General features: G+C 36.7%; 1 protein-coding gene across 3 annotated transcripts in view; it reads left to right on the top strand.

The window, feature by feature from the left end:
- The window catches only part of WDR72 (WD repeat domain 72), a 216,681-nt gene that overhangs the window by 41,218 nt on the left and 156,642 nt on the right, over positions 1 to 18,821 (top strand). For all 3 annotated transcript variants that reach the window (XM_059181600.1, XM_059181599.1, XM_059181598.1), the window contains 9 exons: positions 81 to 255; positions 924 to 1,000; positions 2,328 to 2,447; positions 3,188 to 3,333; positions 3,739 to 3,835; positions 8,815 to 8,956; positions 10,809 to 11,042; positions 13,346 to 13,566; positions 16,045 to 16,240. In XM_059181600.1, coding sequence (XP_059037583.1) covers positions 81 to 255; positions 924 to 1,000; positions 2,328 to 2,447; positions 3,188 to 3,333; positions 3,739 to 3,835; positions 8,815 to 8,956; positions 10,809 to 11,042; positions 13,346 to 13,566; positions 16,045 to 16,240 — 1,408 coding nt within the window. The remainder of the gene's footprint in view (positions 1 to 80; positions 256 to 923; positions 1,001 to 2,327; positions 2,448 to 3,187; positions 3,334 to 3,738; positions 3,836 to 8,814; positions 8,957 to 10,808; positions 11,043 to 13,345; positions 13,567 to 16,044; positions 16,241 to 18,821) is intronic.

The raw sequence follows: 18,821 nt of genomic DNA, 5'->3' as shown, positions 1-18,821 counted from the left end.
TAGAGAAGTCTTCACCGTAGCCCAAATTATATTAATTGCTAGTGATAATTAACTTTTTGCTTTGAATTCCATTTTCATAGTATTACCACTGCTCATTCCGGATGACAGGGGAAGGCTGGCTTTTGTGTTGTGGAGAATATCAGGATGTTCTTATCATTGATGCCAAAAGTTTGGCTGTTATTCACACTTTCATATCATCTCAGTCTCCTGATTGGATCAACTGCATGTGCATTGTTCACTCCATGAGAATTCAAGGTAATACTTGGGTGTTATATAATGCTAAGAGAGTGTCTATAAAAATACCACCTTTGAACGATTTTTTAAACAAATGGGCAAGAATTCAGAATACTTCTTTAAGTTTACCTGTTCGTGGGGACAGTTCTCTAAGCCAGACCAAGTAAACTGAGAACACCCATGACAGTGGTTCAAGTCATTAGAGAGTCAGCAAGAGGTCAAGATGAAATGAAAAGAGGAGACTATTTCCATGACCGAGTTCATTGGTACATTTCAAGAGTGACAAGAAGGCATCTGTTGTGGATTAATAAGACTCTTGGAACTGTTGCCTTGCTGTGTCTTCCCGCGTGTAGTAGAGAATTCAGATTCTTTTGAGGGAAAGCTGGCTCCTTACTTGTTTCTGAAACAGGAAGGTGTGATATTGACAACATAATGATTTTCAATGTAGTTCTGCTCTTAGTGGTGTTCTTCTAATACATCTGGGTCACTTTGATATTTTAAAACAAATTTAAAACATGATCTAAAGTGTTTATTTATAAAAATGTGTTTTTTATAAAAATAAAAAACCCAAGGCTGAATAATTTCAACCTATGTAATCTTGCATAATCCTTAAATGATTTTGCTACAATCTTTACAACAACCAGTTACAACAGCAGTCAGCTTTTATAGTACTTTTCTTGTTTTTACAGAAGATTCTCTCTTGGTGGTATCAGTAGCTGGTGAGCTCAAAGTCTGGGATCTCTCTTCATCGATCAACAGCATTCAGGTTGGCTTTTGAAACTATTTTTTATTCTCTGAATTCAAACATATTTATTGAAACTTTTTTAATTATAAGGAGGTTACCCATTCATTGTTAAGAGTTCAAATAATATTGAGGCACCTGGGTGGCTCAGTTGGTTAAGCATTTGCCTTCAACTCAGGTCATGATCCTAAGTCCTGGGATGGAGCCCCAAGTAGGGCTCCCCACTCATCAGGGAGTCTGCTTCTCCCTCTCTCCGCCTCCCCTCTGCATCACCCCTGCCACCTCGTGGTGTGTGCATGTGCTCTCTCTCTCCTTCTCTCTCAAATAAATAAATAAAATTTTTTAAAAAATTCAAATAATGTAGAAGTCTATAAATTTTATCTCCATTTACTTCCCCATCACTCCTCCAAGGGGTGGGCATTGGTAATAATTAGAGTGTGTCTTTCCAGTCTGTTGTCAGGGCATATACCAATATTTTTATTTACACACACACACACACACACACAAACACACACACACACACACACATCACACACACGTTTTGCAGGCACCTGGGTGCACACACACATTGGTTATGTTTTAAAAGAAATAAATAAATCTGTCATAGAGGAATATCTTCCTGACCCTGACAGCAGAAAGAAAGATGCCTTTCTGCTGAGTGTATGTGAATGGTTGTTGGGAGATGACTTTGAATGTCTGGCGGGTCATGTGCACTGAGAGTCCAGTACGTTTACCTGCCTCCACCTTCAGCATCAGGCTACAAGTTGAGGTGGGGGATGAGAAAACAGTCATAGTATTTATGCTATTGATAACATTGTTTCAGCTGCCCCATGCTCTGAACTGTCTTTTGGAATGTCTTGGTTGGGGAAGCCTAGGAATTGTGGTAGCATAATGAACCCAAAAAGTACACACCAGCACTATCAGAAACTTAATACGAATATAGTATTCTAGGTGGCCACTCTTTTGTGTTTTGTTCTGTTTTTTTTTTTCAAAGCATTTTATTCATCTTTCTGTTTTAGCAATTAAGGTACTGCAGGTTTTCTCTTCAATATATATTTTTTTGTTTTGTTTTATCTTTCTGCCATGTCTGAAAATTAGAAACTTAACTCGTATCTTTACATTCTCAGAACCCAACTCAATCTCCACTGAATGTTTGTTGAATGATTATATGAGGAATCCTGCTCATAGTTTCCTTTCCAAGTAACTTCTTAGTTCAGAAAACTCGAAACTGGGGTAGTTTTTATAAAAATGATGTAGTCTATTTTAGGTGTATATTGGGGCAAGTCTTCTCATAACAGTCATGAATAAATTACCTAGAACTAGTACTAAAATGTTCTCACTCCTTTTGAAGGAAAAACAAGATGTCTACGAAAAGGAATCCAAATTTCTCGACTCCTTGAACTGCCGGACAATACGATTTTGCACATATACGGAGAGACTTTTACTGGTGGTATTTTCTAAATGTTGGAAGGTATTACAAAATAACAAAATAAATACCAGTGATATACAAATGTATATACAAAAGTAATTTTTTTTTGCTCAATGTAATAATTTTAAGAATTTGATTTAATATGATACAAACTCTGTCGTAATATCAGAGCATTTTTTTTTATCAATTTTCTTCTTGCACTCAGCTGTTTTGCTACTCAGGAGATTATATATCTAAAATATATCCTAATTTTATTAAGAACAAACTATTACGATAGTGATCATTTATCTTTAGATTATTTGTAAAATTAGAACTTTAGAAGTAAAAGTTTAGAACTTTTGGACTAAAGAGAACTGCACTTTAGAACTAAAAAGAAAACTAATACTTTTCACCTACATACATTGATTTTATTTTTAGACTTTTTTTCTTTTTCCATTTAGTCACTCCATTCATCTTTAAGGAATAGAGAGTCCTTTCTTGTGAATATAGTCACTGATATCTCCAATAAGAAAGAAAAACTGAGTCATTATATCATCCAATGGCATCCCTTTTTTCTCTAATGTTCCATATTAAAGAAACCGACCTTAATATAAATAAAAAAAATAGGTACCAGTAAAATATCTTGATACAGGAGTCCAGTGTGTCCTGTTATTAATATTTAATATATTGTTGCGTTAATACTACCATCTATATGATCATGATAAGCATACTTTAACTTTCATCTCATTGGCAGGTTAGATTAGGAGTTTTTGTTAATGTGTGTCATTAATTTTGTATTTTAGGTTTATGATTATTGTGATTTTTCCCTCCTGCGGACAGAAGTTAGCAGAAGTGGGCAGTTTTTTGCTGGAGGAGAAGTGCTTGCTGCTCACAGAATCATCATCTGGACAGAAGATGGTCACAGTTACATCTATCAGCTGCTGAACAGGTGGGCTCAGATGGGAGCGGCATACAAAACATTCAGGTAGAAAATGAACTTTGGGAGGTTTATTATGGAAAACTCCCCGCATGCCGCCCATGATCAAAAACCAGAACAAAACAACTTTGGCACTCGAAGATTTACTCTGGGCTTGGTAGGCTTCAGCCTTTGTATAAAACAGCAGGGGACGAAGGAATGAGATTAACCATGTATAACTTGTACAGCTGGTGCTGGGTTTTCAAAAAGTCACTTGTAATTATTAACCCAACAATTTCTAACTAGAGTTTAGAAACTTGAATGGTACCATCCGGCTTTTGAAAGTGGGAGGAGGAAAAAAAAACAACAACAACAACAAAAAAAACGAATAAAGAACCCCAAAGTTCTAAACTCTGCTTTTTATTTTTCTCCATGCAGTGGGCTTTCCAAAAGCATATCTCCTGCTGATGGAAGAGTGCTTAAAGAGACCATTTATCCTCATTTACTGTGCTCTACTTCTGTGCAGGAAAATAAGGTAATGCAAGGGGAGAGTAACTGTCTCAAAACTGTTTCAGTCCGCATCTTAGATAAGTGTTGCTTTGTAACAGAGTCGGACTTGAAAAAGTTGAATTGAAGAATCACAGCAAGTATCAACGAGAAAATCAAATCTGTTAATGGTACTGAAGAGAAAATGTTGCCTTTGAGAAATGTATTTTTTAAAGTCTGATTAAACAATATATATTTATTATAGAAAAAATTACCAACGTTAACAAAGGAGGAATGTAAATTCTTAATTTTGCCACCATAAATATTCACAAGGGGTATTTTTATGTGTTTATGTATTTTAATCAGGAAAATTTCAAATATTTAAAAAGTGACAAGAATAATACAATGATCACTTATCTACCCTCTCCCTAGATTCCCGAATTATCAACATTTTGCTGTATTTATTCTCTCTCTTTCTACACACACACACACACACACACACACACATTTTTCACTGACCTTTGGATAAATGGCTTGATACAAAGTTATTATCATTTTCATTTGTCTATTCCAATTTTTAAACTTTATCAAATGGTTTATATCCTGCTTTTTTTAAACTCAATATTATCATTTTTTGCATATATTTAGCTCTTCTTCTGAATAAATTTTCTTGCTCAAACAATATATTTGTGATTCCTGGCAGAGCTGAGGTTATAATTGTGTGTATTCTAAATTTTATATATATATATATAGATAGATTCAATATATATATATAATTTTATATATATATATATATATAAATTATATATCTATGAAGGCTGAAGATTTAAAGTTATTTTATTTTAGTAATGCTAACCAAAATGAGATTTTTGTTGTTATTGTTGTTGTTGTTTTTGTTGTTAACCTATGGACTTGGTCATCAGTTAATTATCCAAAGAACTATTTTGTGGAGAATGGAGGAGTTTTGGATTACTGATGTGTCAACCAAGGAAGCATGTTATTTTTTACAAGTGAGGGTTTGTTTAATTAGGTAGCATTGCTGTTGGAGATCCTGTGGTTCCGTGATTGTCCCTTTAATATATCTGTAAGGTTTTGTTGCAAAAACTTGATTAAGCAGGTGCCCGCCAGAAAGCAAAACTCTAAGTGACACCGAGGTATAGGCAAACTTTAGAATTGTGGCATCCGGGTGCTATTTCTAAAGTCATTTGTCAGTGGCAATCAAGTCTTGTTTTGCTTTGGTCATAAAAGCAGTATTGTGGCTTACTCAGAGAAGCATTTTTAGTTATTTTTTAAAGGACCTGCCTGCCCATTCTTTTAGTTCCAGAATGCATTTCTTATAAGGCAGTTTTCCCTAAAAGCTAAAATATGAGTAGTGTCCTTTAAGAGCTTCTAGTTGACTCCAAATATCAATGCTATACATAGCTATGCAGAAAAAGTACAGCAATAACAAAATAACTTAAAAATACTAATCTTAGGGGAAGCCATCTTATTTACGTCTTTGTAAAGACGTAGATTTATGGGTCTTCTATCAACAATTCTGTGAAAATTGAAAATTAGAAAACCTTTCTTTATCTTAAAAGTGATAAGTACTTAAAAGCCAATGAAATGTGAGACTAGAATAATCAGAATCTTAAAGAAGCTGGTCTGGGGGCTCCTGGGTGACTCAGTGGGTTAAAGCCTGTGCCTTTGGCTTACGTACGTCATGGTCTCAGGGTCCTGGGATTGAGCCCAGCATCGGGCTCTCTGCTCAGTGGGGAGCCTGCGTCCCCCTCCTCTCTGTCTGCCTCTCTGCCTGCTTGTGATCTCTGTTAAATAAATAAAAAAAATCTTAAAAAAATAAAAAAAGAAGAAGCTGGTCTGCCCATCCTTCTGCCCTTGCTTGCCCTTTGTCTAGCCAAGAAACTGAAGTCTGCCATTATTCTCCTTATTCAAAGTATCCCCAAGTTTCACTAAATATAAAACTTCTGAGTCTCTCCTGCAGTTAGAAGGTTAACAATTTGGTGGAGGGGTGGGGGGAGTTGAGTTTGATAAGTACAATGAGCTTAGAAAAGGGGATTCTATAAATATATAGTATTAACCAGACTCTTCTTTTGGAAATGATACCAGAGAATTAAATCTCAATGTTTGACAGTAACGGGTTTTCAGAGTTAACATTGGTGGTGCTAGGAACCTGTCTGCTGATGGGTTTGTAGTAACAAAATGAGACTTCCCCTTCCTTTCAGTAGTTTGTAAGAGTCTCCGTAGCTTCAAACCACAGCTGACGATCCCTGAGACCCATGACAGGCGTCCAGGTTGTTGAGATGAGGTACTGGGCTTTCCAGGGTCTTGACTATGGAGTTACTCTGCAGTGCTGAGGTGGGAGTAGCTGGGATAGAAACAGCGGAGGCTTGCAGAAAAGGAATATGGGTGCATGAACTAATAGTAATAACAACGATAACGATGTTGGGTAACTTTTTGTCCGAGGCCTTATTATTGTCAAACAGCAGACTCCTTCATTTACATGCATTCCCACCATGACCTCACTCTGAAACGGATGTTCAGAGAGGATAATTCCTAGGATTTGAACCTGTTTTGTCCAGAGTCTGGCAATGGGACTTTGGAGCAAGTTTCTCGGTTGTCCTGAAAAGTGGGTAATAAGAATGGTTAATATTCACTGAGTATGTACCAAAGGCATGGCACCATTCTAAGTGCCTCACCTTTAGCCACTCATTAATCCTGACAGCAATCCCATATAATAGGTGCTTTTATTAGCCTTCTTTCACAGTTAAGGAGAATGAGACACAGAGAGGTTAAGTGAATTGTCTAAATCAAGTAATTGGCTCTTTTAATAGAGTTAGTATGTGCTAAACCGGGATTTGAATCCAGGCAGTTAACTCAAGAGAACACACTCTTTTTTTTTTTTTTTTTTTTTTTTAAGATTTATTTATTTATTTGACAGACAGAGATCACAAGTAGGCAGAGAGGCAGACAGAGAGAGAGGAGGAAGCAGGCTCCCTGAGGAGCAGAGAGCCCGATGTGGGGCTCAATCCCAGGACGATGGGATCATGACCTGAGCCGAAAGCAGAGGCTTTAACCCACTGAGCCACCCAGGCGCCCCAAGAGAACTTACTCTTAAAGACTATTTTATTACCTCTTGGAGGTACTCCCTCTCAGACTATGAGTGTTTCTTGGGATGTGCATGGGGTACTGTGATGAAAAATTGGAATTCATATGGTAAGGGGCTCTGAAGAGGTTTTCAGGTGAATAGCAGAACTGGAGAAAGAAACTCTGGGAAGGTTGAGAGCGGAAGTGATAAGGAATGGGTGTGATCATGTGAGGGCAGAGGGGGTGACAACAGCCCGGGAGTGTGAGCCACAGGGGCAGTGCCCCGAGCTGGGAAGGCAGATGCCTGCTGCCTGCGACCAACCTGAGTAACTGGGCTCCCTCTCTGGAACTTCTTTCTCATATCAAAAGCCTGAGGGAGTTGGACTAGTCATTGCTAAGGTTCCTCAAGGTCAAGGGCGCCTAAGAAGCCAGTTTACCCAAATTTTATCAACAGCGTTTCTAACACCCACAAAAGTGATAGCCTGAGAGGTAAAAGATTCCAAAGTGCCTTCTGAATCTTAAAAAAAAAGACATTAGGAAAGAAAGAAAGAAAAAGGAAGAAAGAAAGAAAGAAAAAGAAAGAAAAGAAAAGGAAAAAGAAAAAGATTTATTCAGAGAACTGATTTCATAGGAACCCTTTTCTCTTGCGCAGGACATTCATTTGGGTAGACAATAGAGGATTACAATTCTTGCTTGCATGGTCTTGGATTCCTTTCTTTTCCTCTTCCCGCCTTGGTTTTCTTATCTCCACAACAGGAGTAATAATAATGTTTACTTACTTTGTAGCTTTGTTGTGAGGATTAAATAGAGCAGTGTTATGACCTTTATTATTCTCTACAGATATATTATAGAATTTTTCCAATAATACTTCAAAGTCCTGACCTTCAAGCCTATTTTTTGACTAGGAACTATCACTTTCCTAGACTTCTTTAATTCTAGCACCAGCAGTTGGCTTTCTTTCTAGGGTGCCTTTTATACGTAGATCAAAAGAAGGGTTTGTTTTGTTTTTATTACTTAATCATTTTGATCCCTGGTGCAGAATCTTTGTATGCAAGTCTGCCCAAAGACATGTATACTGCACCAAACTACTAGAAAGATTCTAGACTCCTTCACTAGTAAATGCATATCTTCAAGAACTCTAGAGCCGACACTATTCATACTATGCCTCAGCAAAGTTATAATTCTATGTGCATAAATATACAACATATATTAATATAAACTATGACTATATTTATTTATATTAATATAATAATTATTTCTTTGTTTACTTATTTATTTATATGTTATGGACTCATTTTTATGTGTGCCCACTTAGTTAGGTATTTACAATCAAATATATTAAATCTGAAAAATAGCCAAAATAAGACAAAATTACCATACAAGCATTAGTTGTTGCTATTTTAATTGACAACTGGAACACAAGGGGCCATGAAGAAATCAGGCCTCCTTAGTGGGCAGTAGAATATGGTCATGAAGATGTGGACTCTTGAGTCAAAATTACTGGCTTCAAAGCAAGATGCCATCTGTATCACTTTGAGTAAATCAACGTCTTCACTCCCAGTTTATTCATCTGTGAACTGGAGACAATGATAGTACCAACTTCACAGTATTATTGCAAGGATTATTAGTAACTGAATGGATGGAAAGGCCCTAACAGTATGGGTCATACATACACAGAATATGTTCAGTAAATGTTAAATATTCTTATTAACAATCTGAAGTCTAGCTGATGATTTTGCTTCTATTTTATAAAAACTTTTTGTCTTGAGTAAGAGATTATTTCACTTAAGTTACTTAGAATTCTTGAAAGACCAGGAAACAAATGGAGACAGTTTTGTTACTCTATGAAGTCTTATCCCTCCATGTTAAACCAGTGGTTGTCATTTTATGTTTAAATGATTTTTCTACAAAAAAGCTAACTTTTTTTTTTTTTTTTTGGACCAGAGTCTTTCCTTTGTTATGGGCTACGTGAATGAACGGAAAGAACCTTTTTATAAGGTACTTTTCTCTGGAGAAGTCTCAGGAAGGATTACTTTGTGGCATATCCCTGATGTTCCTGTATCCAAGTTTGATGGTTCTCCTAGAGGTAAGGCAATTTCCCATCTACTTCTAATCTCATGTCTTCTGAGAACGAGTTCATAATTAATTCAATGTTTTTCTCATTTGAGAAATAAGACAAATTTTCTCATGTACTGCTATGCATTAGAGTCAACACAAAGGTAGGTATAAACGCTTTTTGTTTTTGCTTTTAGAAAGAGAGTGGGAGGGGCAGAGGGAGACTGATAGAGAGAGAGAGGGAGAATCCCAAACAGGCTCCACACCGAGTGCAGAGCCCAACTAGAGCTTCATCTCAGACCTTGATCTCAGACCTTGATCTCATGACCCTGAGACCATGACTGGAGCCAAAATCAAGAGTCAGGCACTTAACCCACTGAGCAGTTAAGAGTTGGATGCTTAACTGACTGAGGCACCCAAAACATGATGTTCAAAGATCTTGTACAATACTACAACCAATATAATTCAAATTAACATCAACTTCACAGGAATTATGTTTTACTGAAATGAAATGAATGCTTGCAATATCACTGTAGGACAGGCTGATACACTATACTCGTTTTTGAATTTGTCAAGCCCATATCCTATACATTTTCAACCAATTTCTCTATTGGTATTATTATAGCTGCTTGGAATTATAGGCACAGATATAAACATGGCCACTAAAACATTTAACATTTGCTTATTTTAATTTTTCTTAGAATACAAAATGGAGATTATTCGAGTAAACATTATTGTGGAGAACCTTCAAACTCCTGAGACCATCTATCCCAAATTGAGGAAGCCTCTCTTACTCTTTTTCCCTTTTTCCCCAAATCATTAAGTCATGTCTGTGAATGCTTGACTGGGGCACGGCAGAAACAAGGTCCTCAATACTTGAATTTCTAAGTGCAAGTTTCCACTGTTTAACAAATTCACTGGTATAACTTTTAGTGTCTTTGTCCCAAATGCTTTCAACATGGTTCATGTTAGTCCTAGGTTAATAAGAAATGGATCAAAAAATAGATGTAGAACTTGGTACAATGTATGCAGAAGTTTCTTACAAGTTCAATTTTAAGAGTTAAAATAATACCACACCCCCGCTAAGGTCACCTGAGGGTGAGCCTAGGATTTCTCACATAGGTTCCACTGCCAGCAGCAGAATTAAGTAAGCATCTACTTAATCTTCTTTATAATTAGAACCACAGATATCTATGACAGCACTCGGTGCTTGTCTCATGTTTGGGCTCTAGGTTTTCACAGTCACTGTAGCATGTGTGCTGCAAGGCCAGGGGTCTCTTTCATAGAGAGATAAATTGGCTTTGACCTGCCCTCTTTGCTCCTGAATCCAAGCTTCTCTCCCTATCTGAGCCTACATGAGGCCCAGTTCAAATGGTTGGGTGGCAAGGTATACAAAAATGATAACCCATGTTCTTGGTACTAATAGATAATTTCCTGGGGGTCTAGTATGATTTTGTGATATTCATACTCTTGATATTTAAAGAATACATTTCTTCCATTTTCCTCACATAACTAAGAGACCCCCAGTTTTCCTTCTTAATGTTGCTGAGACACATAGAGAACCTGTGACATTGGATCACCACTTTACATCACTGCAAGACTTTCTCAGTTCTGTTCAGTTGACCTAAGTCTAAAATGAATGCACCTAAAATGAATACACACCTATTCTTCTGAGGCTCCTTGAAGGACAGACGACCAGTGAAATAGCATTTGGAATAAAGGCGGCAGATGACGGGAGACCTCTTCTGTGGATGGCCAAGTCACTGTTAGGATGGAGAAAGAACCTCTAGGTACCCCCAAGGGATGATACCTTGAGAACATTTTCATAATCAGTGTTGAGTTTATAAACCCAAATTTCCCTTTTTTGTGTGTTTTCCTTTTAGAAATACCCATCTCGGCCACCTGGACCCTTCAAGATAATTTTGATAAGCATCATATCATGTCACAAAGTATTATTGACCGTGTCTCTGGGACTGGAACAGTGGGAGTCACTTCATCAGAGTATGTTCCAAGTCTTGATAAACTAATATGTGGCTGTGAAGACGGGACAATTTTCATTATACAGGCTTTGAATGCTGCCAAAGCAGGACTTCTAGAAGGCGGTTCTTTATTAAAAGGTCGTTGAATTTTATTTAACCCTATTTATTTAATTTACTTAAGATTCAACTTTAACAAGCTGTACTAAGAAGATTGCCAAGCTTAAAAAATTTGCTGACATTTGCTAATTAATGTGTACATATTTTAATATTTAAGTAAAAACATCTAGTTTTTTAAGTCAAGGTTATACAACAAGAAATAATGTTTCTCTTCTTCCTTGATCTTCCAGCTCCCTTCAACAAAGACAACTGCTAATAAGTTTCTTTATACCCTCCTTGAAATTTTCTATGCATAGACAAATATATACCAACATAGCAATATGCATTCTTTTAATGATACTATACAAATGGAGGCATAGTTTATACACTTCACTGAAATCTCCTAAAACGTATCTTAATAAAATATTTTGGAACACATTCTCTATGAGTTCCATATTCCACACCCACATTCTCTATGAGTACCCTTTAAATAACTAATAATGATCAAATTTTAATTTTTAAAACATCTCCGTTAATGGGTATTTCATTTTTTCCTAGTCTTTGGCTACTGGAGGCAATGCTGAATTTACCATCTTTGCACATATATACATGTGGGAATATCTATAGTATTAATTCTCAGGAGTAGAATTACTGGATCGACAATGAGTATTTTTAATTTTGAAAATATATCTAACATTGTTTTCTGCATATGTGTGTCCAGTAACAGCCTACAAAAATGCCTTTTTCCCTCACACCTGAGCCAACTTTATGTGCTATTAAACTTTTTAGTTTTTGCCAATTAGGAGAAAATGGTATCTTCCTGTTCTAATTTTTTATTTTTTTATTAATGAAATGTAAATATGCTCTTATACATTTTTGTGCATTGCATCAGTGAATACCTATTAAATAAATACTGTTGTGCAGTAAGTTGTCTCATGTAAATGAAGGAATGTACAGGAAGCGATTGAGATTTGGGGATGTGTAGATACGTCTAGTATTTTTCAATGCATGGATCCTACTAGACTGCAAGGTCCTTAAGAGTAAAAGCCAAATCTCACTTTTTAAGACACATCTTGTTATTGTTCTCAGCTTACTTTGGCTACTTACTAAATGTTACTCTCTTATATTCAGTGATTACCTAAGAGAGAGGAGTGAATGGCAAAGAACAGAGGACAGGTCATATACTGCTACACAGCTCAATGGCTGCTATTAAAAGTTAGTGAAAAGCTTAAGGCTGTAGTACTTTTTATCTAGGCCAATTTTTTCTTATCTGTAAAACTAGCACCAACGTACATTTGACTGGAGCATTTTAATTAATATTCATCTTGGTTTGCTTAGGGATGTAAAGTGAGGATGTGCCTCTCTGAATAGAAATAACTAATGATTCTTTAAAGGAAGTAATAATGATTCTTTGGGACTCTTTTTCAATTTGAGTAAAGGTTTGTGGTCTATGGTTTTCTTTTCCTTTTTTTTTTTTTTTAAGTTTTAGCTAATGATAATATAAGAAGCAGTATGGGAACTGGGCATCAGTAGCCCTGTGTTCTAGTACAAGTATGGTATGCAATGCCCACATTCCCACCAAGTTCCACACACCAGTCTTGTGTGAAGTGCTATTATTATTCCAAGTTTTTCATGCACAGTACCTGTGACTTAGAGGGGAAAAGCAATTTGTCATGGTGACCCACCTGGTAAGGGACATACCTAGAAGACCAAAGCTGGATTCATGTAAGAGCAGAACTCTGCTCTCAAACATTATGCTGTGCTTTTTTACACTTGTATTCCGGTTGCTTAACTTTTCTGCACCTCCGGTACTTTTTCTGTAAAACACAGAGATCGAACAAAGTGATCTCTAATATTTTCAAGGCAGAAAGTGTTCTGTGAAACTTTGCTTTTCTTTTATACTAGCCTTGGTTATGTGTATTGAAAGGGCAGCAGTGAAGTCCTGAGATGAATTTTTGTAGATGCAAAATGTATGAATTGTTTGTTCTTTTAAAGTAGCCTTTGCTGTTTGATGGCACTGGAATTGGTGCTAGCTAATTTTGGTGCTTGTTAACTTGCTAGCTAAACTAACATTGGTGCTAGCTAACTTGCTAACATCCTTAAAGAATGGGCAGACTTCGAACAACCAGTCTTCATCAAAAGCTTGACCTAGCTTATGAGGATGTTCTTGCCTTTTGAGATGGCCCAAGGGTTGTTCATTCGTTTTTGTTTTTGTTTTTAAACCAACTGCCTAGCTTTAATTATTTATATATTTTCTTTGCATTTATATTTTATAAAAGAAAATGTTAGCGCTATTTCTTGAGCACAACATTTTTTTTATTAGTTGCTGTTTGATTGTTTTCCAGAGTCCCTTCCTTACAAAGTTCTCAAAGGCCATCACCAAAGTGTTACTTCATTACTTTACCCACATGGTCTCTCTTCAAAATTAGACCAAAGCTGGCTTGTGTCTGGGGACCAGGACTCATGTGTCATCTTATGGAACATCTTTACTGAAGAAATTTTGCATAAATTCTTTTTGGAAGCTGGTCCAGTAACAAGTCTTTTGATGTCGCCAGATAATTTCAGAGTAAGTTAAGACAAAGAGTAAAACATACCATAAATTGAAGTTATATAACATTACAGAATGTTTTTTAAAAATTGGGGAAATTAACCCATATTCCCACAGAAAAAAGTTCTATGTATGCATAATACAACTGGATAATTTTTATGAATTCCTTTCTAATTTTTATATGCATTACTATTATTATAATTTATGCAAGCAAGTTGATTCTCAGTCAAAGATTTTGTGTTTTCAAAAACCAGTTAATTCTTTTACTTTTTTTCCCCCTAATTTTATATCTTAATCTTAATGGAATTTTCTTTTTTATTTTTTGAATAATATTTTAATAAAAATAATAAACAGTGTAAGAAGAATTTAAATTTATAGGAATCTATAAATTAGAAAATAACATTTGTCTTGAATAATTTACTTTTACTTGAATAATATACTTTTATAATAATAGTTTATATTTTCTTTTTCTTAAATTGATGTTTGTTTGCTCTTTCATTTGTTTAACATATTTCTGAGCATCTACCTTGTGCAAGACAAAAGGAAATACTTTCAGATATAATTTTCGCATGTCATATAAACTTAATTTCAGCTTCCACAAAGCTGACATCTTTGTTTAAAATATGAACAATCAACTTCTGATTTTCCTGAGTTTGTCAGTCAGTTGATTGACTTGTCAAAAGTATTTCTCTGTAATAGCAACATAAAAATAAATCAGTTGCAAGGTAAACTCAGAGAAAACTTACACTGTATTTTTGTAATAAGACATAATGAAAGAAATACTTCAGTAACACAAATGATGAAACAAATCAGCCTTTAAAAAAAGGCTTCCATATGGTGATTTGGGATACTTTGATATGTCTTTTATTCCTGATTTTTTAAATCATTTCTCCCCCCCAAAGCTCCAGGACAATAGTTAAATCCTGACCCATTTTCCTTCTGCCTCGGTTATAAATGACTTAACTCCAAACCAAACCAAATAAAAAAGGAGTTTATTGAAAGGGCATAAGAAGCAATATTTTAGACATACAAAACAAAACACTACAGCAAAGGCCCCGTGGAATTTGAACTTAAATTCAGGAACGAAGGTTACTTACTCTTCAAGTCCCTACATCAAGAGTCTGTTTTCTGTGATTTCTCCTTTCTCTTGCTTCTACCTATGACCTCTTTTAGCTTTTCAGTTTTCAAATGCATGGAAAAGAGAATCTGATTGACCGAGTGTTGATCTCTACTATATGTCAACCTCTGGCTGTAGGTTCTGTGTTCACGTGTTACGTGTATGTTCACAAGTTGTATGTATGCATATGTTTCCTTAAGTACATTGGGCTTTCTGTTCCAGAGGCTGTGGGTTGTGCATGTTCTCTAAGAGGTAATAATGGGGAGGCAACGCCATCTGCCCGATTCTACAAGTGCAGGCTCCCCGTATAGCACACCTGCCATTTTGTGATTTTTTTTTCTTCCCTCAGGATTTCTGTAGTCTTCTTAGAATGAATTAGGAAAAATAACTTGCTCCCCAGCACCCCATAGAAAGAGGTCAGTAATGGGCACAGGGAGATTCTCAAGGGATCCCAACTGATGCTTTAAACACAGCAGCTGAAATTCTGGCTCACTGCCTTTGTGAAAGTAGGAACATCCACATAGGGAAGGGGTTAGAAAAGAAACAAAGAGGTGGAAAAGCCACTACCCAGCCAACCCTCCTCCCTTCAGCCACCCCAGCCACCCCCTTCACCAGCTGACTAACACAGGGTCCTCTTGGTGAGGCACAGACCTGCCCTGTAAACTCCTCCCAGATTAGCCTCTCAGCACCCAGCGTGGATGGTCTTTGTCCTAAACTGTGTTCAAGGTAACCACATGCTGACTTTTTAAAAAAGTATCTTAATCTTTGTCCTGAGAGCCTATTTTTGGTCCTTGTATCTTTGAAGCTGTGCATTCAGTCAGAACTATCTAATGCTTACCTCTTTTAGATTGTGTCTACACTGGGTTTCCTGTTTGGATTAGAATCTGAATAGTTCTGGGAACAGCACCAAATCACATTCTGAGGCTCTAAGTGGAAAATATCAGCTCATGATACCCTTGGGCCTAAGCTTGTGTCTACAAATAGCTTCTTTTTGTGGCAACAAATTAGTTCTGGGGTTTATTTTATTCTGCATTATTTCCGATGGCTGCCTCACTGCCTGAATTTGCTGAGTGACGGTGAAGTCCTTCATTTATCTTATAAGTAGATTTGGCTTGGAATTCTCCTTTTTCACTTGTTGTCTCTTGACTTTTCCTAATAAGTTGTTGAATTTCAAATCTACGCTGTATTTAAAGCTCGTGTTCACAGTGTTCTGTGAAGAGATCCTGTAGAAAGCAAAAATGTCCTTTTGTAAATGCTGTTTAAACAAAATATTTTTATGTTACTAGGGGGAAAAAATCAGACTTAGTGTTAAGGAAAGCATTTGATTATTTACTTACAAATAATGCCAATTTTGTGTTTTTTTTTTTTTCCCCCAACAGCTAAGAACTGATCAGGTAATTTGCTGTGTGTGCAGTGACCATTCCGTGGCTCTCCTTCACCTTGAGGGAAAGAAGTGTCTCCTTCATGCCCGCAAGCACCTTTTCCCTGTGAGGCTGATAAAATGGCACCCAGTTGAGAATTTTTTAATTGTTGGATGTGCAGATGACTCCGTTTACATCTGGGAAATTGAAACAGGTAAATTGGAATTTTACCCCTTTCATTCTTTCTATACTTATGCATCAAAGCATTTGGCTAGGCAGAGGGTTCCAGAGAACTCTGTTTTAACCTTTGGTTGGGCTGCATTTAATGGCTTCGGTTGAAGGTGTGTGTGGAAAACAAAACACAACAGCCCAAGTCAGATCTTGACCAACTGATGGTTCGCTGACAGAGCAGTGTGCAGGAATGAGCCGGATATTTCTGGAAGCTATAAATAAAAACATAAGTTATCTACGTTAATTATTAACAAGAGAGAAATTTAGTGTCCTACCAGTCTCAAATTATCATTAAATTCTGCCTTCTTCAGCATACTCACCATCTCAGCAACATTTTGAGCTAATTGATGATCAGTAATAATGGAATATAATTAATTACCAAACTCCAAAAAGTTGAGTCAGGGAAACTGAAAACTGAGTGGCTCAATTGAACTTTTGATGTCATAGTGTAGACAATGTACAGTGTGAACCTTAAGGTTTTCAAAAAAGTTTTACTCTATAACTTAAGATTGAGAGTAACACATTTCAGGCAGATGCTTGGAACTTATCAAATACAGCAAGGTAATTAATGAATGTGAGTCGGGAGTGCACCTAAGAGTACATTTTACTGAACCCATTGCATGATTTTTATTGATTAATTAGTGGTGGTTTTATGTTGGATATTATTAACAGACTGGATTGTTTATAGTATGCTAGTTTAGAGTCATACTTCACCAAAATAATTGCTATTTTCTTACATTTGACTTTGGTGTATTAATGTGCTGGTGGATGGAGGGTACAGTGTAATTCTGCCTTACATTTGTACCTTGCTTTACAGCTTAGATGGCCTCCCATGTTCATTTCCCATTAGATTATCACAACTGCTAGGGTGGTGGAGGAGACTTTATTCCCCATCTTATTGATGAGGAATTTGTAACTGATTTGTAGGTGCACAAGATTACATTGCTAATAAGCAGTGAACCAATCTGAGGGTCCCATCTTTCTTTGCAAAATGTGCACAAAATTAGGAGAGTTTTAGAATTCTTAGTTAATCTATCAACCTGAGTGACACTTGAGTATAATAGATAAAATGAGCTCTAAAGCCTGGGCTTGTTTCCAGGACCTGCTAACAAAGACTGGCCTCAGGCAAGCAACTTGACTTCACAGCATGTCCATCTCTTCATCTATAAAATGGGAATAATGATACCACCTTCCTGTCAGAATTAAATTAACTAATACTGACCATGCTTGTAAACAGTACCTATAGGTGCTATACCTTTAATAATAGTAAACTATTATTAATATGATCAAAGAACACAGCAAAATCTTGACTTCTTCTTGTGAAATCTAAGCCTGTAGAACAGGTAAATGTGTGCTGTTGCATTGTTTTCAATTGTGAAATTGTGAAGGCTTGGTAATCAAGCATTTTTTTCCTAGAAAGTAGAATCTAGTGAGAATAAAGAAATAGCTGAGAACTGACAAGTGTTTACAGTTCCATTTTCCCATCAGGACACATTTCAGCCCATGCATCTTTTTACTTACATAGTTTTTGGTGGGGTGGGCAGTAAAGGAGGGAAGCCAAAACACAGTACTTTTTTTTTTTTTTAAGTTTATTTATTTGGGAGAGAGAGCAAGAGTGTACAAATGGTGGGGAGGGGCAGGGGGAGAGGAAGAAGGAGAGTCCTCTGAGCAGGGAGTCTGACACAGGGCCGAATCCCAGGACCCTGGGATTGTGACCTGAGCCGGAGGCAGACACTTAACCGACTGAGCCATCTAAGAGCCCCAACTTCTAGTACTTCTTGAAACTGTATTTATTCCCACATTTTGTTTTAATTTTATCATTTTTTTATACTCCCCAATCCATAACCGAATATTATAGAACATTTGAAAAATACAGAGAAAAATAAAGAAAAACCAATAATCCGGTCCCACTTCCTAAAGATAACTGCTATTAATATTTTAATCTACTTTCTGCCAGACATCTTTCTATGTCAATAAATAGATGCCAAAATTGTGTTTCAGCCATGGTCATGGCAGAAAATTGAATTTAACCCAGATGGGTCAAATGAGGAGACTTCAATGAAAGGGCTATTTATAAGGGTGTGGATAGGACTTCGGGAACTGAGAAGGAATGGATAGTGAGGCCCCCATCACCCAGATGCTGGAAGAATCAGGAAGCTCCTACCACTTGCCCAGGGCTGAAGCAACAAGAGGAGAAAATAGTGTCAGTGGCCCCGTGTGAGAGTGGAAACCATGGAGGAATGGTCACTCTCTGAAGTCATGGAAGAGTAACAGCTCCTCCCAAAGATGCAGGACTGAGACAAAGAAAGAGTTGGAAGAAATAGTTTTCTCTGTCCTTCTGCAATCACCTTTCTTAGTTTGATCCAAGTAGTAGTCAAAGAGGGAGGACATTCAGTTCTAGGCATTAGCCCGGGGCCCAATAACAGGTGCAGAGGAGCAGGGAAGGGGTGGAGGGAGTGGTCAAATGGCCAATAATTGATATCCCGGCCATTATGAACACATCATACTTAAACTCAGGGATCTTCTATGGCTGGTTCTACATATTTTTTCCTATAAGAAAGTGT

The sequence above is a fragment of the Mustela lutreola genome, chromosome 7 (assembly GCF_030435805.1).
Source record: "Mustela lutreola isolate mMusLut2 chromosome 7, mMusLut2.pri, whole genome shotgun sequence".
Taxonomy (NCBI): Eukaryota; Metazoa; Chordata; class Mammalia; order Carnivora; family Mustelidae; genus Mustela; species Mustela lutreola.
The sequence above is the reverse complement of the archived record's forward strand: the minus strand, read 5'-3'. Positions and strand labels throughout refer to the sequence as shown.